The 25,923-nt window shown below is 46.4% G+C and overlaps 1 protein-coding gene across 10 annotated transcripts in view; it reads right to left on the bottom strand.

Annotated features, from left to right (window-relative positions):
- The window catches only part of ZNF644 (zinc finger protein 644), a 714,013-nt gene that overhangs the window by 67,976 nt on the left and 620,114 nt on the right, over positions 1–25,923 (bottom strand). For all 10 annotated transcript variants that reach the window (XM_086953948.1, XM_086953944.1, XM_086953952.1 and 7 more), the window contains one exon: positions 11,934–12,030. In XM_086953948.1, the coding sequence (XP_086810074.1) occupies positions 11,934–12,030 (97 nt within the window). The remainder of the gene's footprint in view (positions 1–11,933; positions 12,031–25,923) is intronic.

Here is a 25,923-nt window from a genome sequence, read left to right as displayed (position 1 = left end):
TGGAAATAAGCGTCCTGCAAGTCCAATGCTACCATCCAGTCTCCTGGGTCCAGGGCAGCTAAGACCTGAGCCAGAGTCAGCATATTGAACTTCTCCTTCCGGAGAAAGCTGTGGACGTTCCGTAGATAGGGCATAGGCCCCCGTTGTCCTTCTTGGGTACCAGAAAGTAGTGGGAGTAGCAACCACGTCCTACTTCTGGCCCAGGAACGCGCTCGATGGCCCCCTTGGCCAAGAGGGCCGAAACTTCCTCCTGCAGAAGCCACAAGTGATCCCCCGATACGCTGTGGTGTTGCGGTGGCATGGCTTGAGGAGTCGTCTCCAAAGGGAGGGAGTAGCCTCTCCGGACGATCTGCAGCACCCACCTGTCCGAAGTGACAGTGCGCCAGTGAGTGGTGATGGCGAACCCTGCCCCCCACTGGCGTCACATGGGCCGAAAAGCACGGACTAGGAGGGTTTAGAGGCGGATGCTGCGGGGGAAGGTGTGGACTGACCTCCCCGTTGTCCCCGACCGCCTCCACAGCGGTTTCCACGGCCGCCACCGCGATGGATGTTAGTCTGCGGCGAGTGGCTGGCGGCACGTGTGGGGACGCCCCTTCCTTGGCCACGAAAGGAGCGAAAGGCAGCCGTTTGCTGGTGCGGGCCGAAAGGCCCAAGGACTTGGCCGTAGCCCTGGAGTCCTTGAAGCGCTCAAGCGCGTGGTCTGCCTTGTCGCCAAAAAGGCGACAGCCATCGAACGGCATGTCCATCAGAGTGTTCTGGACATCTGCCGAAAAAATGGCGGACCTCAGCCAGGCGTTGCCATCGCTCTGCCCAGCGAGTCAGTGGTATCCAGCCCACACCGGATAGAATACTTGGCTGCGTCTCGGCCCTCCACAAGGGCTTGGCCGAGTTTGGCCGGTACCTCCAACGGACACTCTGGCAGCACTTCCGCCACCGTCTCCCACAGAGAGTGGGTGTAGCGGCCCAAGAGGCATGCGGTGTTGGAAGACCGCAGTCCCAAACTAATGGAGGAGAATATTTTCTTTCCATAATTCTCATACCTCTTGAATTCCCTGTCCAGCGGAGCCGACGGGAATGCGGTCTGGGAATTGGAGGCCTGGATGACCAGACTCTCGGGGGTGGGGTGGGTGGACAGGAAACATGGGTCGCTCGGGCCGGGCGGTGGCGTCTGGCCACATTCCTATCTACGGGCGAACCCGTAGCGGGCTTGGACCAGGTGCCCAAAAGAACGTCGGTCAAGGCCTCATTAAAGGGCAGCAGAGGCTCGGCCAAGCTTGACTGCGGTTTAAGGACCTCAGTGAGGAGGTTAGTCCTCACGGCCGCGACGGGGAGCTCAAGGCCCAAGGCCTTTGCAGCCCTTGTCAACAGCACACTATAGGTTGCCCCCTCCTCCGAAGCCACGGTAGGAGGAGAGACAAAACCAGTGTCTGGAGAGGTGTCCAGACCACTGGCCTCCCCAAGGTCTCCTGCCCAGTCCTCATGAGACTGACACTCCCTGGTCAGAGGGTCTTCAGACCCCTCCCAATCCTCCTCATCACCCATCTCCTGATACTCAGGGTTGTCAATCAATGGGGCCGGTTCGTAGAAGTGGACATCTCCAAATGGCGTCGGATGCGGCGCCCAGCGGCGCCGCTCCGACGTCGGAACTGGAGGAAAGGAGGAATCGGGGGCGGCACTGCCGAGGACGGCGCCGGAGGCGACACCTGACGGAGGGGTCGTATGGTACACCGGTGACTATCCAGAGCCCGAGGAAGGTTCAGCGGTGTCCCGCGGTACCGGGCCCGAAGACACCGGCGGTGTCGGGCCGCTTGACCTTGCGGCGCCGGGCCCGAAGGCGCCGGCGGTGTCGGGACCGTGGGGCCCTGCGGCGCGGGCCCGAAGGCGCCAGCGGCGTCTGGGCCGAAGCACCCGACGGTGTCGGGGCCGAAGCCCCGACCCGCTAGGGGCCCCAGACGGGTCCGCTGGGCCCGAAGGCACCGCGGAGCCCGTCGGAGGAGAAAGGGACTTCATGGCCATGAGGAAGCGCTCAATCTCCTCCGGCGTCGCGTCTCGTTCAGGGACCGGAGGGTGGGGGGCGGGACGTGACGCCCGCGACTCCGAAGGAGCCGCGTGGGCGGTGTCACCCGAACACCCGGCTGCGTCGCGCGAGCGTCGGGGGGAGTCAGAAGAGCGATGACGCCTCTTCGACTTCTTGTGCTTCTTACCGGACGACGACTTCGACCCGGAGGAGTGGTGCCGACTCCCGGAGCTTTGGTGGCTCCGTGCCCGCGACCTGTCCCCGCGACCTGTCCCTCGACCTCCCGTGGGACCGGGACCTCAAGCGGCGCGGGGCCGACTGCCGGAGTTCGAGTCGACCGCGGGACCGCTCCCGCATGGCTTTCGAAGCAGGCCTTGTCGTCGTGGTCGACGCCTAGACAAGTTAGGCACAGGTGGTGAGGATCCGTGACCGACATCGTGTGGTCGCAATCTTCACAGTGCTTGAAACCAGGCATCCCTACGGCACCGATCGGAGTCACAAGACTTCGAGAAGGATCAAAATGATCTCAAAAAAGTTGACTGGGTTACTGCTTTTTCCAGATCTGCGCTGGCTGGCTCGGAAAAAAGAACTGACGTCAGTACGCGGAGGCGGCGTCTAAGTACTCCGACGACGTCATAACGGCGCCCACGACGACGACGACGCCTACCGACGCGCAAGGGTACTGCTACGCAAAAGTTTCCTGGATCCAGTCTGACGCCTGGGGATATTTTAAGGTAAGGAATCTATCACTAACGTGTCTCTTTCAGATACAACAGATTTTATCAGGACAATCTCAGATATCATATGGGAACCTGATATGCTGATGATTGTTTTAGATGTAACAGGATTATACACACGTATATCTCATGATCATGGTATACAAGCAGTGCAATATTTTTTGAAAAGTCGTTCCCTAAAATTCGCACTACACAATGTGATGCTGATCGAGTTCTTGACCTTCTGCTTGAACAATAACATTTATCTGTTTCAGACAGATCAGAGGGACGGCGATGCGGACCTGCTTCGCCCCCAGCTACGCAAACTTGTTAGTAGGCTGGTGGGAGAAGCAGAACGCCTGGGCCGATGATAATCAGCATTGGGTCTCTTCAATTATTGTGTGGCACCGATACATTGATGACCTTTTTATTTTTTGGAAAGGTCCAAGGACAGGAGCCGTAGCGTAAATAAAACATCTGAATGACAACACTGTAAATTTGCATTTCAGCGGCCATATAAGTGACACTGAAGTAGACTTCTTAGACCTTAAGGTCTTTATTAAGGAAGGCAAAATCTGCACCTCACTATTTCGCAAGACCACAGCAGGGAATTCTATTTTGGAAGCTAACAGTTGTCACCCCAAACCCCTTAAGAACAGTATTCCATATGCGGCATCACTACGCCTCAAGAGAAATTGCATACTAGAAAAAGACTTCAAAGTAGCAGCCCAGGAGTCAATGGAAAGATTCAAAGTGAGGGGATACTCAGATCAGATCCTACAACAAAATTTTGAAAAGGTTCAAAAAAATCCCTAGATCATGTATATTGAAAGACAAAAGTAAAATGATTAGCAACGATGACAGCAGCCCCCACTTTATCACAACTTTTTCACGAGATTCAAAACAAATCCAACACACACTATCTCGTAACTGGCATATCTTGAAGGCTGATGGTGTAATTGGGGTTCACATATCAGACCACCCCAAAATAACAAATAAAAGAAGTCGATCATTAAGTGACCTTTTAGTGCACAGCCACTTCGACTCAGTCTCCAGAACACCTAGATTGGGTAATCCAACTTGATTTTTCCCATGTCATCGCTGCAAAGCATGTAGAACAAGTTCTAAAATCACAAGTTACACAATACCGGGCAGAGCCGCGTGTAGGAAAATCACTAAATTTCTTACATCTACTACACCATACGGTGTGTACTGTCTAGAATGCCCCTGCCAAAAACTTCACTATATCGGCAGCACAATACACGCTGTCAAACAAAGAATACTAGAATATGCAAGAGCTATAGAGCACAATGACCCAAACTATCCCGTTGCGAGGCATTTTGCCAAAGAACACAAAAGTCATCGCAACCTCCTCCGAATCTTCTGTCTTCATCAGGTCCTTATTAAAGATAGTGGGGGGGGACAGGGAAATCCAGTTACGAAGACTTTAATCTAGATTTATCATAGATCTTCAAACTAGAACCCCGCTAGGCTTGAACACCGAAGAGGAGTTAGCCATACATTTAGGTTAACTGCCTGTCCTCATCCTGATCTAAAAGAATTACATTCCTACTTGCAGATTCAAATTATTTCCCTCTCTATTTTATTTTGTTTGATGAATCTTTATTAATAGCACAGACCTTATGGTTATACATCTACCTTGCACCAAGTTTGCACTGCAGTACCAGCCTATCAAACACACTATGAACAATGAATTCAATTGTAGATATGTATCATAATGTGAGAGGAAATGAATAGTAAAACACTGTATATATGTATATAACTAAAATCACTTTCACGATAATGAATGAGAATATGATCATGTGCTAAGTAATTTGATGTATTCGCCCATCCAGGGCTCTATTATTTTGGTCCATGCTTACTGAAGGAATCATGAATTTAACCAGTGCTTTTCAGTTAAAATACATGAAAACTAAGTACATGTTAAGATGGCCGCTAAAGAACCGAATGAGCTTTAGTAAATTTTTTATGTTGATGCTTTCACTGGAAATGACGTAATTTCATGAATTGAGTTGCTATGTAACTTTATTTAAAAGCCAAACAATATGTTATCCGGTAACAGTTCAAAAAAAGGCGCGATGCCAAAACGCGTCCTGTTTGCTGTTTTCATACGGTAAATAAATCCGTATTACTTCAACCACAGAGTGCGGTCTATTCTTTTGCGAGCAGTGAAGAAAGTTGAGATACATATATATGTTTCAATATTCCTTCTTGTAGCCTTTAATCCTCAGACTCCCAAAAAGTGAAACTGACTCAAAGTTTCTTCGTGCAATTTTATTTTCAGTGCTTGAATGCCACGTTTCGGGATATATATATATATATATATATATATATATATATATATATATATATATATATATATATATATATATATATATATATATATATATATATATATATATATATATATATATATATATTTTAGAGAGATTAACTAGTGCTGAAAATATGAGACTGTGAAAGAACTATATTGAGTCTCTTTGAAGTTACATGAAAGGCAGTAAAGTGTGGTACTGTTGCAGAGTACAAAATAAAACCTGCTAGATAGAGATATCTGACTTTTGTCTAGTGGCAGTTTTGACGCCACAAAGGGCATGCTGGAAAGAACAGTTCTGTATTATGTGGATAGCTAAGTGGATTAGTAAAGCCACGCAGTAAAAACACTTTGAAACAGATGAAATCTATGTGAGAGAGGGGCTATGGAGAGATGAGGGGCCCCTTTGCAAAGATGTTAGTGAGGGAGTCCAAGGAGGTCATAGTGTGCAATTGTAAAGCACACGTTCACCCGTAGGCATCTTGGCGCCAAAATGGTCGGACTGGCTCCCACCAGAGATAACAGGCTGCAATGATGGGTATGTGGCAAGTTAAAGTACTACTGTGTCTTCTTTCTCTTTCTTAGTCTTTTTGGAGAGTGCACGGATTTCGCAAAGGTAAGGGGACTTCGTCTTTATTGACTGTCAAACACTTCACTAATGAACACCCACCTACACTTTAAAACCAACAACCTATCTGCCTTCTACGTAGGATAGTGTTTTAAAAGGATAGTTTAAGGCACTAGCAGAGATTGTATATTGTTGGATGAATGCTACCCAGGCCCTAAGTCTGGTTCTGGAGTCCAGCTCTGAAGCAGGATCAGAGACGTAGACGGCAGATACTGAGACATCATCTGAGGGAGAGGACAATGGAGCCAAATCTGGAAGTGATTTTTCAGTCGGCGCAGTGCCATCAGATGACTCATCGTCCAGCGATTCTGAAGAAGACAATGTCAGTCGTGCTGTCCCTTTGCCAGCACAGTCTGTGCAGCAGGACACCAGTCACAGGTTAGAGCAACCCACAGTGCAGGCATGTGCAGCCCCAAGCACAGACAAAGTGCTGTCTTGGCAGCCTCCCAAATTTGGTCAGCCCCAAATTCCGCCTTTCACTGGTGACGCTGGATGTAAAGTAGATACAGCAACTTTTTTGCCAATGGACTACTTCCATCTCTTTTTGGATGTTGACTTCATAGACGAAATTGTGCAGCAAACAAATTTGCGTGCCGATCAATTTCTGAGGAGCCACTCTTGGGCTTCATTCTAGGGCGCGCAAGTGGACTCCCACTTCTCTAGGGGAGTTGAAGATATTTTTGGGCCTCACGCTTAAAATGGGGATAGTGCATAAACCAACCTTGCTATCCTACTGGTCTACTCGCACTGTTTGGTTAACCATACATGAGCAGAGATAGTTTTTTGCTATTGCAGTGCATGCTGCATTTCAATGACAATTCTGCTGCATTGCCCAGGGACCATCCAGACCATGACAGGTTGTTCAAAATTCGGCCTGTCGTGGAACATGTGTCTGCCTGGTTTCCAGAGGTTTATACTCCTGGAAAGAATGTAGCCATTGATGAATTTATGATCTTGTATAAAGGGCGGCTGCTGTTTAGGCAGTACATTCCGAGCAAACGCGCTCGCTATGGCATCAAGCTTTACATGCTGTGTGAGAGCTCGGCTGGCTTAGTGTACAGCTTGAGAGTGTACACAGGGAAGGACCCAACTCTTAACCCTGTAGGTTGCCCTCCCATGATATGGGTCACCGCAAAGATCGTATGGGAGCTTGTCCAGCCACTTTATGTGGACAATTTCTATACAGGAGTAGAGCTGTTCAGTGAGCTCTACAAAGCTGGCATTGTGGCTTGCGGTACAATTAGTTGTCGCCGCAAAGGATTCCTGCAGGAGCTTGTTTTCAAGAAGCTCCAGAAATCCCAGAGCACTGCTCGCAGTCAGTTTCTCAGATAGGCGTGACGTGTACGTGCTCACTACAGTTCATGCGGAGAGCACTTACCCTGTCACGGTTGGGGTCAGAAGGCCGAAGTCCACAAGCCCACCTGTACACTGGATTACAACAAGAACATGGGCGGAGTGGACAAGAACGACCAGGTTCTTCAGCCATGCAATGAGAGTCGTAAAACTCGCACGTGGTATAAAAACCTGTTTACGCACCTGATCCAGATAGCAACAGTATGTTGTTTAATGTGAGACCATCTCAGGAAGACTCATGTCTTTCCTTGACTTTCAGTTGTCTGTGATTGAAAGTCGTACTGCTACAGAAGCAGCAGCCTCCACTTTATGTGTTCTAGATGACATGGCAAGGCTGCAGGAGCGACACTTTGCTGATAGAATTCCTGCAACACCCAAAAAGGAGCGACCATGTCGTTGTTATAAAGTGTGCTCGATGCAGGGAAAGAAGCAGGAGTCTCATGTTTACTGTCCCCAGTGCCCTAGTAAGCCTTCCTTCGGTTTTCCTACTTGCTTTATGTTGTATCACACTAAAGCAAAATACTGGGAAATTGACTGAGGTGGAGCTGCCAATAGGTAAACCTTTCCATTGGTGTGAATGGATACCTACTGTCTGTGGGCCACTCCTTCAATACGCTAGCAGCTTCAGAATATTTCTTCCTCTACTTCAGGAAATCATGGACTTCTCAACACCTTTATCTGCTTTCAGAACGTGGTAGTTGTTCTGTGCATTATAGTCCCCACGCTGCACATACTGGTGGATAGAAAATGTGCCATGTTGTCATGCAGTACCCGTGTTTCACATTCAACCGTTCTTCGTAGTTTATGTTGTTCTCTTTAGGAAGCTTTTGAACATTGTCAGTATATTTGCCTTAGTTTCAAAGGAAGATATGCTTGCTCAGCTCCAAGAAATGTTTTTGCAGCATACTTGGGCACCCCCCAACTTGCATCCACAAACTGGGAGAAGTTGGATAGTGCGTTGTTAGAGCTTTGTTAGCATGTGACAGAAATGTTCACTCAAGCTTCAAGCAGCTAGAGATGGAAGGCATTAGTATAGGTTCTCTTAGCAATTGGACTGGATTAGTCAGGACTCTGAGGACAGACACACAAAAGGGTTAGAACAGCTTACGGTAGGTGCGCTTTCCGAGTAATATTGCAAAGGTAGAAGGCAGATAGTAAAGATAGTATAGATACAAGTCCGGACTTCATCTTCACCCATAGATTCAAATCCATTGCTGCCACACTGAATTTACTGTAGTACTTATGGGTCAATGCTGCTTGAAATTTTCATTCTCCGTTAGAACTTAGAAGACAGTCAGTTTGCTGTATGATAAGTGCATTACAGTCACTGCACATAACAGTGGATTGGACATTTGCTACGTTGTCACGGACTACCCGTGATTCACATTCATCCGTTCTTCATAGTTTATGATGTTATCTTTTGCTAAGTTCCAGCATGTTTGCCTTAGTTTCAAAGGTAGATATGCTCGCTCAGTTTGAGATATGGTCTAGAAGGATATTCGGATACCCCCCAACTTGCATCCACAAACTGGAAGGAGCTGGATTTAGCATAGTGAGTGCGCCAAAGGCGCATGAAAGACATTTCTTCCTGAGCCTTACGTGGCTGTCTTGGAAGCCAGTAGTAAAGGCTCACTCAGCATGCGTTCGGTAACGTTCAGGAAGAAGGAGGGGGAGACTTGACAGGTGGTAAAATGTAGTCAAACTCATTATATCCTGTGGCATATGAATGTGATGGGCCCTTGCATGGCGGCTGTATGTTTGTGTGAGTGGAAGTGATTTGGTTTTTTGGGCCTGTGGCTGGCGGCGGTATGGAAGTCTTGTGTGTGGTGTGTGAATGGCCTATGAATGGACCATTAAGCAGTTGGTGCATTGACAAGGCTTTCTGGTTCACCTTCAGAAGGCTTGGCTTCAGTATTTTTATACTTTGATAAGTATTTGTGCTTTGATGCCATTGTTTCTGGGGGTGCTAAAACCAACCAGTGTAAGTGGTGGATTAGCTTTATCAAATTAGTGTTAGATTTGTAATTGTGGCGGTTTCATGGCCTTTTGTCATTTTTTTGTGTGAAAATGGGAAGCAGGGGACTTTCTGCCCTACCTCAGTCTCCACCTAGGAAACAATCACATTTTTGAGTAGTAGACAAAGGGGGAAGTACAAGGGTGAATGACTTCCGTGGCTCTCACAGCTTTTATTTTTACCCAACATGCCCTGCTAGCCTCACATTTAGTTGAAAAAGCCTCTCTTTCCACACATTTTTGTTTGGGATAGATGTGGCATCACCGGGCAGACACAAATTTCTTACCACCCAGCGTTCCCCCAGGTCTCCCATAAAAATGGTGCCTCACTTGTATGAGAGGCCCAAGTACCCGCGACAGGCTAGGGCCCAAAACGTATTGAGCCAACATCAAAATTTCCTATCACAAAATGTTTTGGGCCGTTTCCTGTCGTGGGTACTTGGGCCTCCCACACGAGTGAGGCATCATTTATATTGGGAGACCTTGGGGAACGCTGGGTGGTAGGAAATTCATGTCTGTCCAGTAATGCCACAACTTTCCCACAGTGTGGAAAAGGTGATTTTTTCAGCTAAATGTGAGGTGTGCAGTGGATTCAGGCACTTTGTTGAAAAAGGGTCAGTTTCCTGTCGCAGGCACTATGCCTACCCACAAAAGTGAGGTACCATTTTTTTCGGAAGACTTTGGGGAACGCGGGGTGGGTGGAAATTTGTGAATCCACGCAGATTCCAGAACTTTCTACCACAGAAATGTGAGGAAAATTTATTTTTTTGACAATTTTTTAGGTATGCAAGAGATTCTGGGTAAAAGAACCTGGTGAGAGGCAGTCAAGTCCCCCCATCCTGGATTACCCTGGGTGTCTAATTTTCAAAACTGTATACTTTTGCTAGGTTTCCCTAGGTGAAAACTACAGCTAGGTACTTTGTCAAAAAAGGGTCGTTTTTCACTGTGAAATTGAGGTGTGTCCACATTGCGTTTTGCTCTGTTTCCTGTTGCGGGCTCTAGGCCTACCCACACAAGTGAGGTACCATTTTTCTCGGAAAACTTTGGGGAACGCGGGTGGGTCGAAATTTGTGGATCCACGCAGATTCCAGAACTTTCCACCACAGAAATGTGAGGAAAATATTTTTTTAACAATATTTTAGGTTTGCAATGGATTCTGGGTAACAGAACCTGGTGAGAGCCAGTCAAGTCACCTCATCCTGGATTCCCCCGAGTGTCTAGTTTCAGAAAAAAATTTGTAGGTTGGCTAGGTTTCCCTGGGTGCTGGCAGAGCTAGGGTTCAAAAACTACAGTTAGGCACTTTGCAAAAAAAAAGGGTAATTTTTCATTGTGAAAATGTGGTTTGTTCAGGTTGCGTTTTGAGCCGTTTCCTGTCGTGGGCACTATGCCTACCCACACAAGTGAGATACCATTTTTATCGGGAGACTTAGGGTAATTCAGGTCTGTAAAGCAATTGTTATTACCTATTTACTTTCGATGCATTTCTGCCTTCAAAAACAAAGACAATGTGTAAAAAAGAGGTCATTTTGAAAAATGACCGATAATTCTCATGCTGGTATGAGTATTCCCAATTTTAGAAATGTGCAAATATCTACTGTTTCTAAACTCTATATTTTTTCCCATTTCTGAAATACATAGGAGTCTTTCATACCGAATTTTCCATGTACACAATTTCCCAGAATAATTGCTATATACCCGGTACATAATAAAAAACCATTGCAAGACGCAGCTCAGTTTTTGGCTCTAGGTTCGTCGGGTTCTTGGTGAACCTACAAGTCCTATATAGCACCACAACCAGTAAGGTCCATTGAATGCAACTGTATATTGCTTTCAAAGAGCTGTCATAATTAGAAGAAGTTACAGGTGAAAACGTTGACACAAAAAGCTGTTTTTTTCAACAAATGTTCCATTTTTGCTATATTTAACTGTTAGTTTCTATAAAGAAACCTTGATGGATTTATACAAACGACCCCTTGCTGAATTCACATTTTGTCTAATTTTCTAAAATGTATAGCTTTCCAGGATCCAATTTTGCTTTCATACCCATTTCTACCATTAACTGGAAGGAGGTTGAAAGCACAAAAAATAGCAAAAATAGGTTATGTCCCAGAAAAATGCCAAAACTGTGTAAACATTTTTGGTTTTCTAACAAAGGTCCGTCATTCCCTAAAAGCTGGGGAAATGGTGATTTCAGCCCCACAAACCCTTTATTGATACCATTTGCAGGGAAAAACCCAGACGCTTTCATTTGCAGCAGTTTTTCCCCATTTTTCAAAAAAAAAAAAAAAAAAATTAGCTGTATTTTGGCTAATTTCTAGGACCCCTCCAGGGGATTCCACAAACCCTGGGTGCCTTTAGAATCCCCATGATGTTGGAAGAAAAGGACACAAATTTGGCATGGATACCTTATGTGGTCAAAAAGTTACAGAGGCCTAATCACAAACTACTACATACAGCCAAAAAAAGGCTCAGCACTGGGGGAGGGGGGGGGGGGGGGGGAAGAGGATGCCCAGCAGTTAAGGGGTTAATGTCCTGGGTATATACTGAGATATCTAAACGCTTACGATATTTCACAGAAATATTGTTCCCGTACCCCCTCACTTAAACCCCCCTCCCACTCTCGCCTTACTGATTCAACCGGGTGGATGGCCGGTGCACAGTATTAATTAAACTGTAAAGCCGTTACATTTTTGCGGCCTTTGAAATCCCATATCGTGCTCACCTCAAATACTATAGCAATAAGGGGCATGAGGGAACTAGTTCAAGTGTAGCTTAATATACTGTAACTCCTTCATAGGGGGTACAAGGATTACCTAGGACTAAAAATTAAATATACATTCAATACAGTAATAATTATTTTAACTACAGTACCTGCATCGCAGTATGTAAACTTCTTCTGCACCATGAGGTAATTGTAGCCCTTTTTTCTTGCTTCCAGATCTTGACTTCTTTTGTTTGCATTCTATGACTAAAATAACAAGATTTGATCAATTCTTCAATCACACAGCAAACAGGACAATAGGAAAGATAGAAAGGCAAAAATATTATATTACAACTTGTTTTCCTTTACATAATTTATGTTTGTTAGCTTTCTGATTCTAACAATGATACAGCTGAACAGAAGATATCAAAAGCAACTTCCGTGAAGTAATAAAAATAGATTGACCAAGAAGAAATCTTACATTTTTGAAGGGACATAAAGCAGACAAGACGTCTTGCATTACAAGGGATACGGTGGGTAGCATGTAAATGCATATGTTTCCTGAGCAAAGTAGAGAGGTCGGGCTTTGTTCCAAATTTTCAGCATCCAGATGCAGTTACAAAGTTGCATGATTAACTATACCAGGGAATGCTAGTGACGTGACCTGTCAGAGGCAGAATTCCAAAGCATACATAATACAGAGGTGGCAGAGAGAAAGAATTCCCTTCAAATACAGACTAGTCCTTTCAGATCTGAACTCAGCTGCCTAACCTTCTTTCTGTACAAGTGTTTGAATATGAAATTAACCTGCATGGCTATATGAATTTAATAATCAGACCTTGTGCATTTGGACCACTATTTCATCTTTACTTGGCCCCTCTTGAGTAACTTATTAGGGATCATCCGGTATCCTGTTTGTGTTGTGCAACAGACGTATAGATCATATTCTGGTTGGCTTGCAATGGTGGTTTAGCTGGCTTGGTGTTGCTGACTGGATGTCCGCAATCTCAATTCAGATAAAACCGAGGGTCTCATTTTGTTCGAGCATTCGTCCCTTTGGACTTCCGAGTTAGCCTGCGAAACTCGGCCAATAAATCACTCCTGTACAGACTGATAAGAATCGGAGTTTTAAAGTAAGATTTTCGTTCTTTTTCGTCCCACATTGAGAATGCTACGTCTATTTGTTTTCATAATTTACAGATTTTGATAAAAATCTTGCCTTGCACCCACAATCTGTTCTTTCACGCACTAATAACTCACGACCTGACAATACAAATAGCATTTATTTTTGGCTTTCAACCTATGAGATACAACTCCAATTGGTTCGAAATTGAGCTACTTGATTACTATTCGCCTTTACATGACATGCTCCAATAGACAGTCAAATTAGTTCTCTCCACTGGCTCGCTGTTGAAAAACCTATCAGTTTTAAAAGCCTGTGCATTTGCTAAAAGCATTACATGGCTCCGATCCCGCTTTCATTAACGAACTGCTTAGCTTTTGCTCTTGCCTCCTAAAGTGAAGAAATCTTGACAACGGTCTGCCTAACTGGCTGCTTTACTTTGGAATTCTCTCCTACTAGTTTACGTCAGTTCAAACTATTTCACTGCCCTTTACAAAGCTATTAAAACCAGGCTAAATATCAATTACTTATTAAGTTCCCTACGGCCCTTCTTTATAGCGCCAGGTCACCTTCAGGTAAACAAATGAATACCTTAAATAAACAATACAATTCCACAGTTCACACTTCAAAAACAATAAATACTTATTCTACACGAAGAGTTAGAAAGACTTGCCAAAAGAAACCGCCCCCCTGTTTTTAAAACTATGTCAGTAATACGGATTCTCACAATATAAACAAATAGACTTTTCTAAGCTTGAAGAACAAAATATTTAACGGTCTGTTTTTAAGAAAACGTGCAAGAGAAAGGAAGATTCTAATAAGGAGTTCACCGAGATAACCTAAAACAGAGTGAATTTACTGGTATATGGTGGTTGGAGAGTGTTCGATGAGAAGTCAAGACCGCATCCTCTGGAAAAGGCGTTTGCCCATTTTCACACTAGAACAACTTGAAGCGAACATCTACTCAGTGAGCGCTCAGAAAGCTGCCTAGACGTAGTGAAGAACTGTAGCAAAAGGCTTGGTGACGATACCTGCAGCACACTAGCATGTTAAGGGTTCGTTAAACGTTTGGTCTGTGGATGTGGATGTGGACGAGTCTTAATATTCAAAGTATCCTCAGTAGGTAGACTTCTAAGAGTGAAAAGTAATTGCAATAAAGGCATAGCCCTTTGCATCGACTTGAGGAAAACGTAAAGCATCCAATCTTCATTTTCTGGGCGGATGGTCATTCCATGCAGGCTGAGACCCATTTGGGAAGCCTTTGGATACGTTTATATGCCAGTTGAGCCTCACTGTAGTCACATCGTTTTGCCATAAAAGAATCTCTTAAAGCAGCAACTGCATTAAAGACTTCAAGATAAGCCTCTACCACTGTTGGTCGTCGCTCAATTATGTAGTGTTCTTAGACAATTGGGACTTTCAGTGCAGTGGCATGCCTGCCGTTTGTGTAATTTCTTGAATCCTCCTGAAGCCAAGAGATTCAAATTTGAGACATTTCAGCAGTGAAGCCTTAAGGGTGGCAATGAGAAGCTGAAGAGAAAAAGAAAAAAAAAATCCTCTACATCTACCCATGTGCATCAAAGGCAAGATAGCAAGCCTGAGGATGAGGTAGTCCCCCTAGTTCTTTGTCCTTCAATTCAGATTTTCTACTTTATCAGTCCAAATGAACCCACGCTGTTAGAAATGGGGGTCTCTAGTTGGCAGAGGTAGGTACCTTTGTCCAAGTAGGGACCCTTGCTTCTAGTCAGGGTAAGGAGGACACACTTCTAAAATAACCCCTGCTCACCCCCTTGGTAGCTTGGCACGAGCAGACAGAGGCAGTGTGTAAAGCATTTGTGCACACATACAGTAATACAGTGAAAACACTACACATGGACACCACACCAGTTTAGAAAAATACAAAATCTTTATTTAAACCAAACAAGACCAAAACAACAAAAATTCACATACAGTAATACAAATCTGACTTCCAAAAGGAAGAAACAATTCTGTTCAAAGCAATTTGCAGATGCGACACTTTCAACACAAAGTACCTTGGCTGCGTCACAATCAAAAGCCAGAATAGCCACATTAAAGTTGATGCAAGGGTTCCTTAGGCGCAGGGAAGGTGATGCGTCGGTTTCTTACTGAAGGAGAAGTGATGCGTCAGTTTCTTACTGTGCAGGGAGGTGATGAGTCGGTCTCTTACCGAGGCCCCAGTGTCCTTGTAGACTTGATGCCCCAGTGCGATGCGTGAGAATCGGGGTGCATCGGTTCTCGATGCGGCGGTGCGCCCGCTCCCAGTCCCACGATGCGTTGGTTCTTGCAGCCGCACAGCAGGACCTGCGTCGGAATCGGAGTGGTGATCTCGGCCTTCGTAGATCGGTGCACTCGATGCGGCGTGCAGCGATTTCCCGAGCTGTGTACAGGCGCTGCGTCGGTTTTTCAGCTACACAATGACGATGCTAGGAAATGCTTCACGCACTGCTGTGATGCATCGGAAACAGGTGTGGATGCGTCGCTTTCCAGCTCCCAACAACAGGAACAACCACCAGAGGTCCAGAACAGCTCCAGGCACCTCTTGGCAGGTCAGAACTCCCAGCAAGGAAGTTAAGGTGTGCTGGGGATGAAGTCTTTGTGTTCCTGAGACTTCAAAACGGGAGGAAAGCTCTACTTCAAACCCTTGGAGATCTTCTTCAAACAGCGTACACGGCACACAGCAAAGTCCTTGCCCTTTCCTGGGCAGAAACAGCCACTGCAGGGCAACCCCAGACAGCAAACAGCAAAGGGGCAGTACTTCTCCTCAGTTTCTCCAGCTCTTTTCCTTGGCAAAGGTTCTTCTTGAATTCCAGAAATGATCTAAAAGTCTTAGGTCTGGGCCCCTCTTTTTGGAATACAAAATCCATCCTTTGTTCTCTGTGGCAGAGAAGCTCTTTGCCAAGCCAAAACCAGTTCTGTCCTCTCTGGTGCAGCTTCCTGGCAGGAGGTGGAGAGAGCATTGTCCTTGGCAGACCAGATGTGAAAGAAATCTCCTACCCCTACTCTGAATGCAGCCCGGGTCTATTCAGCCCAGCCCTGACTCACCCTGGAAAGACAGGACACACCTCAACCCCACAACCCCAGCCCCTGTCACTCCAAAGCCAGTCAATACACAACCTAGCAAAGGCACACTGGATGGTTAGGCAAGAAAATACCTACTTTCGAAAAGTGGTATTTTCAAACCCAGAATGTAAAAATCACCCTCACTAAAAGATGCATTTTAGCATGCCGAGTTCAGGCATATCAAACTTACTTTCCCATCTTGTTCCCATGGGCAGTAATGCTCGTAAGATGTTATGAGCATACTCCCGATTCTATCCTATGGGACAGATGGCCTTCCAATAGTAAAAAGAAAATGGGCAGTATTTCACTATCAGGACATGCCACACATATCAGGGCATGTCCTACCTATTACATACTCTGCACCCTGCCTACAGGGGTACCTTGGGCCTATCTTAGGAGTGACTCACTTGTAAGAAAAGGGAAGGTGCACTTGCCAGGTCGACATGGCAGTACCAAACTGCACACACTACTTCTGACACACTACATTAGGATGGACTGGCGAAGGAGAGGGGAGTGATTCCTGATAAGCCAACAGGACCAGAGCAGTCAGTACGCTGTCAGGAAAAGCTGACAAAGACCTGTCCTAAATTCTCAGTGTGGCCCATGACGGATAAAGGACCCTCAGAGGAAGTCTAGGTCAGAGAATGCCTACTGAACACACACTCAACCAACCATGTTAAATTCATTATGTCCCCGGTCACTCAACCCATGGTAAATAGCGCTTTGTGCGCAGCCGATCGTCGGTGCAGCGCTATAAATAACAGGTGCAAGAAACACTCAGCAGAAAGCTTCTCCCTTCTCTCCGTCCATCGTGATCATGATTAGACCCTCTGACCTGAGAAACTGACCCAAAAGATGTATTTGTATTTTGGAAAACCAGATAATTATATCTATGGAAAAGGTACACATTACCATAATGTGCTATTTCCCAACTTCCCACTCGACATGAGATATGCATTATGTTGCAAAGAAGCCACATTAATAAAAGCAGACTAAATGTTTCGTTGTCTGATCCGTCTGTGCAGTTGTCTCCCCAGGCACAGCACTTGGCGAGCCCTAGCTGCTCTCTGCTGGCCAAGAATGCCTTTTGCCACACGCAACCTGCTCCTTCCCACGCACACGCCTGAGCGTAGAAATGTGTCTCTGCGGTGCTGTAAGGACAGCCAAGTTAGAACAAATAGTACAGGGAGGATTGTGAAAGAAGGCTTTTAATCATAATTGGGAAACCGACAGCCACCGATGTCTAGCGCTCCGAAGGGTGCTGGAAAACGCTGATGAATGCTTCAAGTCTCTGTGAAATGGGAAGCACACTTTCACCACATCTGCTGTTTTTTTATTTGCATGAGGCTGAAGGTAATCCTGCATTGCATGTTTGCCGATAGCGGTGTGCCCACTTTCAACTACATCGCCTCTTGACACTTCCAATGGCACCTGGCTCCCTATTACCCAGGAAGGATGGTAGAATAAGGGAGAATTGCCACCTGCATAGTACACAATCTGCCATTGGTATGTCAAGCGCAGGGCCGGAGTATTCCTTTCCAAGCGTTGTTTTGAAATATTAGAACGGAAAAGAAACAAGCGCCTACCTGCCAGGCCCGGAAGGTTGGGTGTGGAAAGGTCCAGAGGGAGTGTGAGAAACTTAAGCGCACAAGTTGCTTTCATATCAACTACAGCTCTTTGTTGGTGCCTCGGGGCAACATAAGCGAAGAAAAGCAGCCCACCATGTTTCAAAGGGAAACAAGCAAAAGTGAAAGCATGGCACAGCGTGTTACGTGTAACCAGAAACACCAGGAATGCAGTTGCCAGCCTGTGCGCCGCTGCCCGCATCCGAGACCCAAACACCGTGGGAGTGAAAAATTAGAGAAAAGGCAGGACATGCACCAGTCTTTGGCCAATTGCATGCTTTTATTATTGAAAGCCACACGCAAAGGCCAATGGAATGTGTGGGAGCTGCCAGACCCACATGGAGAAGTCTCCGGGACGTTTTGAGCCCTCACAAGAAGCCTCCCATAGAGCAGCGCTAGGCTCGACCTAAAAAGAGCTATGGAGATAGTTTACTTGTATTTCAGTAAGCCTTCTGACAGTTTCACACATGAGGTCTTGAATTCACTACATGGTGTGTGTAGTGTATGTTACAAAATGGTTAACTAGATTACATTTTATGTGAATGGGTAAAACGTGTACTGTGTATGGCGTTCTCTCTGCCGGGCAAGTCTGAAACTGGGGACTTAATATTAAATGTCTCCATAAGTAAAAAAAAAAGGCTGAATTAAATAGTTCCTCCTTAAATTAAAGCACTAAAAGGAGTAAAAAGAACCAAGCGTTTTTAGAAAAGATTAAAGCTGACCAGAGAAGAGGCAACTAAGAATTAAGCTCGATTTATTACACACATTGAGGGTGAAGTTTCCCTTTGAGATCATACATGATGTGGGATTATCCCTCTCAATTAGGAGAACATTTCTGACAGAGTGGTGAATCAGTTTTCCCGGTTTTGGAATTCAGGTCCTAGTTGAACAGAGGAGAGCATGACCGGTGTAAAGTGAGATTTGCGGTGGCACAGACTGGATTCAGGACAGCTGAAGCCTAGCTACATTGCTGACCACTTTGCAACTATCTTTGTGGGGATTCAGACAAGTTTTGGCAGGGCTCAGTAAAAATAATGAGGCATTTTATATTGATGGAGATGCATGATGAGATTAAGGTGTGGTTTGTAGGAACATGACTTGGGACATTTGTGGTCAGCACTTAAGAGTGACCAAAGCGGGGGAGGAGCCAAGCTCGACAACGAGATGGCCGCACGTTAGCTCGGCTCCGCCGTCCTACCTGCCTAAATTCGAATATCCTGTCGCTTATCCTGCCCAAAACGGACAACAATTTACATACAGAGCTCTGCAGTCACTTACCATCCATCCTGGTGGGTCCGGTGCTCGGTGGATCCGTAGCGGCGTCCTCCCGGAAAGTGCGGCCTCCCTGGGATTGGGACCGGGGCCTCGCCCTTAGCGAGTTGCCGGCGAGACGGTGTCGGCGTGGCCTCGGGTGGAGGATTGGGGCCGGCCGGAAGATGCCCATGTGCGAAGAGCAAAAGGCAAATGAACGTGCCTGGGACTACCGTCCGGTGCTCCAGAGGTGGTGTGCGGCAAGTTGTGGGTTGGGGCCGCCGTGTTTGGTGGCTCCCCCCTTTGTTGCCGTTCGGCCGTACCGGGCTCCTTCGCTCGGTGGCGGAGAGTGATCCTAGCGGAGCGGTGTCGCCGGCGGGTCCCCCTCTTTGGCGCTGTGGGTGCTGCTTGTGCGCTTGAGGGGGATCCCGCCGGGGCTCTACTGTTGAGCTCACCCCTGGAGATAATTCCGAAGAGACGGCGCAATTGTCGCAAAATGGCGGCTGTTGCCATGTCCTATGTAAAGTCCCGGGATGCCGATTTCTTGCCCTTGTGCTCCGCTTGGGCCTGCACTGGTGAGCTCGAACCCACGATTGGCGACGTCCTGCAAGCGTTGAAGAACTGGAGGTCGACCATGATCCGAGACTCTTGTGTGCAGGGCGATGTAATGGCCGCCATTGCTCCCGGGTCGGCTCTGGAGGACGCGGATGGGCCCGGTGTGGTCGTTGATTGTTCCCCGCTTTCTGGTTGGGGTAGCGATGATCCGATACGTGAGCGGGTGGAACCGCTGGTGTTCATTGACACTGGTATACACGGCTGCCGTGAACAGTGTCTGCATTGCCCTCGGGAGAGGGGGTCCCATTGGCTGCTTCCATTGATCGTCCAGCAACTTTTCCACTGCCTTTTCTCATTGCCATGTCCTATGCCCACTGGATCGACGCACATCACGACGTTAGCTAAGAAAGGACTAGGATGAACCCGGTTCTTACTTCGGAGGACTACTAATCGGTGAATGGAGTTATGGGCTGCCCCAAATTGTGATACTTTGTTGATTCCTACATGTTTACGTATTACTGAACATTTGCCAGTTTCGTTTTGGGCCACGCTCATGGCGTGTGGGGGCGGGGGCCGCGCCACTCGCTAAATGGTTCCTTTCCCCAGGCTTTCCTTTTTTCTCTCTTTCTTTTTCCGTTTCTCTACATTATCTTATTCTATATTTCGGGTTCATAATTAGGGCGACAGGCACACTGCTGGGGGGGGGTAGGCCGTAGCCTTGTGCAGGGTGGGACGGGTGGATTAGGTAGTTCTTTGTTTCTATGGTTCTTTTGTGTCCTTTTCTTGGATCTCCACGACTGTGCGTAACCCCGCGGGGTGAGTTACTGAGAGGGGAGGAATAGGTATTATATGTAATATGGTACCCATGGCTCTGTTTCTCCTCAATTAATCGATCCGCCCCCAAGCACGTTCGCTAATTGTATTATTGATCGCCATTACCACCGTGGGGCGGGTACAGTAACGTGGAGTCCCCCTACTTCCCTTTCTCTTTACTACTTTTGTTTTCTTATTTCTTGGGTTGGGATGTATAATGATTGCAACTTATTTGTTTCCCTGATGGTTTTTATTACTGCGGAAACGCTGTTCAGCTTGTCTCTGGGTACATGTGGTCGGGCGTGGATACTACAATAAGGAACTGTAAGCTAGCCACTGTTTTGCATGCTTTGGACCTTTCTGGTTATTGCTTTTTGGCTGTACTGAAATGAAACAGTTGGTTTGTTCCCCGCCACGTACACCAGATTGCTACCTATACAACTGATCCTTTATTCTTTAATATATAAAAATTAACCTCCTTTGATCCTATGTCGAGTGGTTCCAGTTAGTTAATATCATTGACTTGCAGCGTTAGGTAATATCGTCTAACCACTCCGTGCCTTTAATTGATAATGGTGCTTTCCAGTTTTGTTCCATGGCCGGCCCCCGGGTTGTAGGCCCGTATTTGTACGCATCCATTTCCTCAAATAAAGATTTTCAAAAATTAAAAAAAAAAAAAAAAGAGTGACCAAAGCAAGTGAGGACGATTTTTTATAAGTTGAAATGTTCCTCTTGTGTGCTCTGTACCAATGCTTGCAGTTGCAACTGGGAAGGAACGGACTGCCCAGGCATAGAATTTATTCCACAGTATTGCCATTGGAGATGGGCATGTAAAGGGCTTTCGAGGGGGAGAAACTGTCGAAGGGGATCGGTCAGAACACTAACTCAGCAATTAGCTGCAGGTTGCCAGAAGGTCCATAAACAGAGAAAATTCTCAAGACACAACCAGATGAGACACTGAAGTTTCTCCGCCTAAATAAAATGTGGCATGTAAGACTACACATCTCTCTAATTTAATATGGTGTTACCCAGCAGGGTCTGTATAGGTGGTCCTAAGTGAAAAAGGCATGCATGTCGGAGTTGTCCTCTTCTATGATAGTGAAGCTGCACACCAATGAATTTGTACAGCTTACTCAGAAAAGGCCTAAAACTTCAACAATGAATATTAGCATGTATATGGGTGGAAATATGACAAGTCCTACAACCCCATTTCCCAAAAAGCCAAGAAGCATGATGGAGAGGAGAATAAGGCTTAAGACTGGTGGAGACTAGACTAGGATTGAAACCACAAAAGCTCTTCATTAGATTAAGGGGTGAGCAACAAGTGCACTGGTAAACATCTAAGACTGGGAGATTTGCACAAAGGTGGCTCAAACTACTAACGAGCTGAACAAAACTAAAACAAAAGGTTGAAGTGAAACACCCAATACAAAAAGGCAAAACTTGAGAATTTAACACCGAAAAGAAGGGCTAGTTGGAGCTGGGGTAAGTGAGTTGCTATTTACTCCCGAAGTCTCTCTCTACAAATTGAGGTATACAGATTCCTGAAAATAATTAAATTGACAATAAACAGAAATCTACAGCAAGAATAATGGCAGAGAATGGAAAGGGGTAAAGGAGAGAGCGGTCCTAAAGAAGTGAAATGAAGCACAGGAGGTGAACACAAAGTCGATAGGATGGCTGAGAGGCTAAGAAGAGCCTCAGAGGACATGTTATGTTATATGAATTTGTTACGCACACGACTACTCATGAGTGTCCCAGCGCGAGACCAACAGGGTGCGGCAGTGGGCTTCAAGTGCATAGATGTGTTTGAAATTTTTTTTTATGCAACAGGATCCTGGATAGTACGCAGGACCAGAGGAAGAGCATTCCATGCAACCGTTGCTTTAACTGAAAAGGAGCTGCCCCCCATCCTCTGATGCTTAAAACGTCTGACTTAGGCAAGGCATAGGGACGAGGAGCGCAAAGAGTGCGCAGGAGCATGAAAGGAAACACGCCTCTGCAAGTAAAGAGGGCCACATGCTTTGAATGACTAAGTACCAACAGGGTGTAGTGCTGAACAGATCACAAATCGAATCCTGCTGCCCTGAAAGCTGAGAAGATATAGGACTGGAAAAAGCAGGTGGGAGGCACAAGTGGGGGCTGGGAGAGTCCCCTAAAATTGGTGCAGTCATGTTTCCCTGCCCAGAGAGGTGAACTGCATGCATCTGGTATCCTGGTATCCTGGTCTGAGTTTGCCCCTGGCGTTACACTAATCTAGCATGTGTGCAGGAGCGTAAGCCTCTCTCTTGACAGGTCCCTGGTCATTCCTTAACCTTTTTGGGGTGAACGGAGAGGGGGCTGGAACCATGCGTGCCCTCATAGTCAGGCAGTTGACTACTGTCATGTATTTAATGCATTAAGCGTTATTGGCAGCCTACTGAGTTTTGAGAACCCATACTTGGGACCAGAACATTTTATTGTTGTCACTGGAATGAAGACCTACGGTCCACTCAGGTAAAGTTAGGCTTCTATGCACTTGTCCGACTTCTAATGTTAACACACTAAAACTATGTTGTGCATGGTTGTATGTGTGTGTTTATACACCCACTGTGGTCTATGCGTGGTGTGTGCAAGCAAGATAGAATAATGGAGGTCTGTGGGATTAATTCTGGATACCCCAAGACCGGCCTTTTTTGCAAGATGGAGAAAAGATTGCCTTCCCATGTAGTGAACGTGTATTGCTAATATTCCTGATGCTGTAGGGAGGAGACAAGACAGTGAAGTTAGTGGAGTCAAGGATCCCTTAATAATAAATTAGGATTTTTGCTTGGCAAGGAGCTACTTTTAAGCCTTCCAGCTGTTGAAGGGCCAGACTGCAGATTCTGCTATGTAAAGTGAGGGGCCCTTTTAAATGAGGCCAAGCCTTTTGTCTTTCCTTCATCACGCTTTCTGTTTGGCTGATGACAGTAAGGTACAGAAAACTCACACCTCTTTGTGCCCCTGTTGTGGGTGTTCCAGACTGGATACTAGTCTGGTGTGACTGAGGCATCATTCTTCAGAAAGGCTGCGTCTGGGGCCCCCCCTAGTAAGAATCACCCCAAACCTGTTCTGAAAATGAAGACAGTTAATATACATCTCCATCAGGGTCTTCTGTAGAAATGTGTGACACCACTAATCCACTTTTTGTTTCAGTCCCAAGTCACCTACAGTGAAGGAAGGGCACGCTTCACAAAGTACTCTCAGGATTGCTGTGCAACAGAGATTGTGTCTGCCTGACAACCAGCTTCCCAGAGTTAACGTGACATCACCCATGTGTCCCAGGTGTCTGTGGAAACTCCAAAGGAAGGAGACAGATCCTGACAACTAATCTGGCCAATGAATGACTGTCATCGCCAGAAGATTGGCCTGAGTGTGGCCACAACACCATCAGAAGTTAAGCCTGTGCGTGGCTGTGTCACCACCAGAAAAGATGCATGTGTGTGGCTGTATCACCAACACAGGATTGGCCTGTGAGCGGTTGCACCTAGCCAAGAGAACAGGCCCGGTGTGGCTGCACCGAGCATGTAGAATCAAACCTTGCAGTGCTCAAATGTTCGCACTATTATCAAGCCTTCACCTGGAACTGTTGCTCCCATCTATTTAACAAACTGTAGGTCACTGGAGACTGTACCAAAGCAAGAATGTCAGATCTGGATCTTCCACTCACCCACCCACCCCAGCAACAAGCACGGAGATCCCAGATGGAGTTGCCAGAAGCACACAACCTCCATGAAGCAGGAGAAAGGTTTAGCGCTTATGAGGATGCCGGGCCCCTTCCCGAAGGAATGATGGACAACAGGTACCAACTGAACTGTGACAGGCGGAGTATAAGCACATTAGGGAGGAGACTGACATCTGACCCATAATCCTGCTAATAAATCCCCACCTAACCTGCTCACAGAAGATGTTGTTCCGGTCAAAGATGGCAGACTGAGGTGAGGCGGAACGTGGAAGCTGTTCAAGGAAGGCCATGGATTGACAAGAGGATGTTTTACGCAAGAACCTGAGAGATGGCCGGGGCGATCCAAGAAGATGACGACATGTAGGGAGGAAGCGGCGGAGCACTGTTGGAAAGTGGGCGGTGAACCGGAAACCCCAGTGAGTGGTGCACTGATCCAGGCAAGAAGAGTAACATGCACCTCTGAAAGAGGTGCAGATTAGCTGGCAGCGCAACATGGAATGACAGTGAACCTGGACAGAGTGAGGTGGCGCCGCTGGCGAGGCACCCAAATGACAGAGTTGCACTGGGAACCCCCCCTTGCCTTGGAATGCAGTGGGTAGACCACATGGCCAAGACCTGTTCTCTTGACATTGAGGACAATAAGCTGGTGGTTCCCATTGATGGGACAGTGCACGATGCAGGATACGGATAAAAACAACTTCCGGTGATACACCATAGAGGCTGTGAGTTATGTGAGACATTGGGTGTATTGGGACACTGCTGTGGCCATGAACACGGACACTAGGAAGCGACAGCAAAATCATTCAGTGACCTGAAGGTTATCTTATGCTTCCTTCAACAATGAAATGAGTAAAGTGAAGATCACAAATAATTAGGCCCTACCTGACTGACAAACTCAGTGACACATCAACTGACCATGTTGAAGAGAGCAGAGATGGAAGAGAAACTACTGGGTGCACTGCCTCACAAGATAAAGTAGACAAAATATTGGACGCTATTATTGCCACAAGGGAAAGATGGGACGGTGCTCAGAATCTGTAGTCACACTTTACCATTGTACGAGAATACCACGAAAGTTCAAAGATGGTCAAACTCGCCAAAGACACACTTTATCAACTACAATCCACTACAGAACAACTCCAGGAGCAAATGAAGGAGCTCATTATGAGAATCATATACCTCAAATGCACCTCAAGGTGAAATAATAGGAGTGGTTGGATTGCCTGAAGATACATTAGGGCTAGGCAAGTTTCCATGTCTGGAGAAATTATTAGAGGGACAGGTGGCACCGCAGGGCATTTCTAGTTTCTATGTACTAAACACAGCACAGAGTGCAAATTGGTCCTCCACTACTGGGTGCCCTACCAAGACTGGTAGTGGCAGAACTGTTTACGACTGAGACAATCTCATACAGCAAAAGTGAGAACAAGGCATTTCATAGTCAGCCATTCCAAAGTTAGCAGCACATTCACAGATGTGAAACAGAAGCTTAGTGATCTTAGTGTAGGGTATAGTCTCTTGTTCTAAGCACTCTTGAAAATGATACATTATAGGAAATCTTTATTCTTCGAGGATCCTAAGCAAAAGTGTGACTGGGCAGAAACACTTTCTGTGAACAAAGGCACACCAAAACACAGGAACTGAAATGACGCCCCAGAAGAACAGTCCGAAGAAGGGCACAGGCGGCCCAACCTGGAAAGCTCACAACATCAGAAGCATGTATTGAAAGGGAATCAGTGGTCGAAATAGAAGAGGAGCATACCGAATAAACAGTAGGCAGACAAAATCAGACTTCTCAGAGTCTTATTCAGGAGGAGAGAGTGCTAAAAGTTAGCCAAAAGTTACTCCTGTCAGAGCTGCTTTGAAGGTGTTGGCAATGGCGATCCTGAGATAGGGCATTATAATGTGAGCACTGATGGGTTAGAGAGGGCACATGATTTTAGCCACTGCTTGACATTCACTCTAATAACTTACACAGTGTAAGAGACTCGCAGATGGGCCCTGAAACA

This window comes from Lissotriton vulgaris, chromosome 1_1, assembly GCF_964263255.1.
Source record: "Lissotriton vulgaris chromosome 1_1, aLisVul1.2, whole genome shotgun sequence".
NCBI lineage: Eukaryota > Metazoa > Chordata > Amphibia > Caudata > Salamandridae > Lissotriton > Lissotriton vulgaris.
The sequence above is the reverse complement of the archived record's forward strand: the minus strand, read 5'-3'. Positions and strand labels throughout refer to the sequence as shown.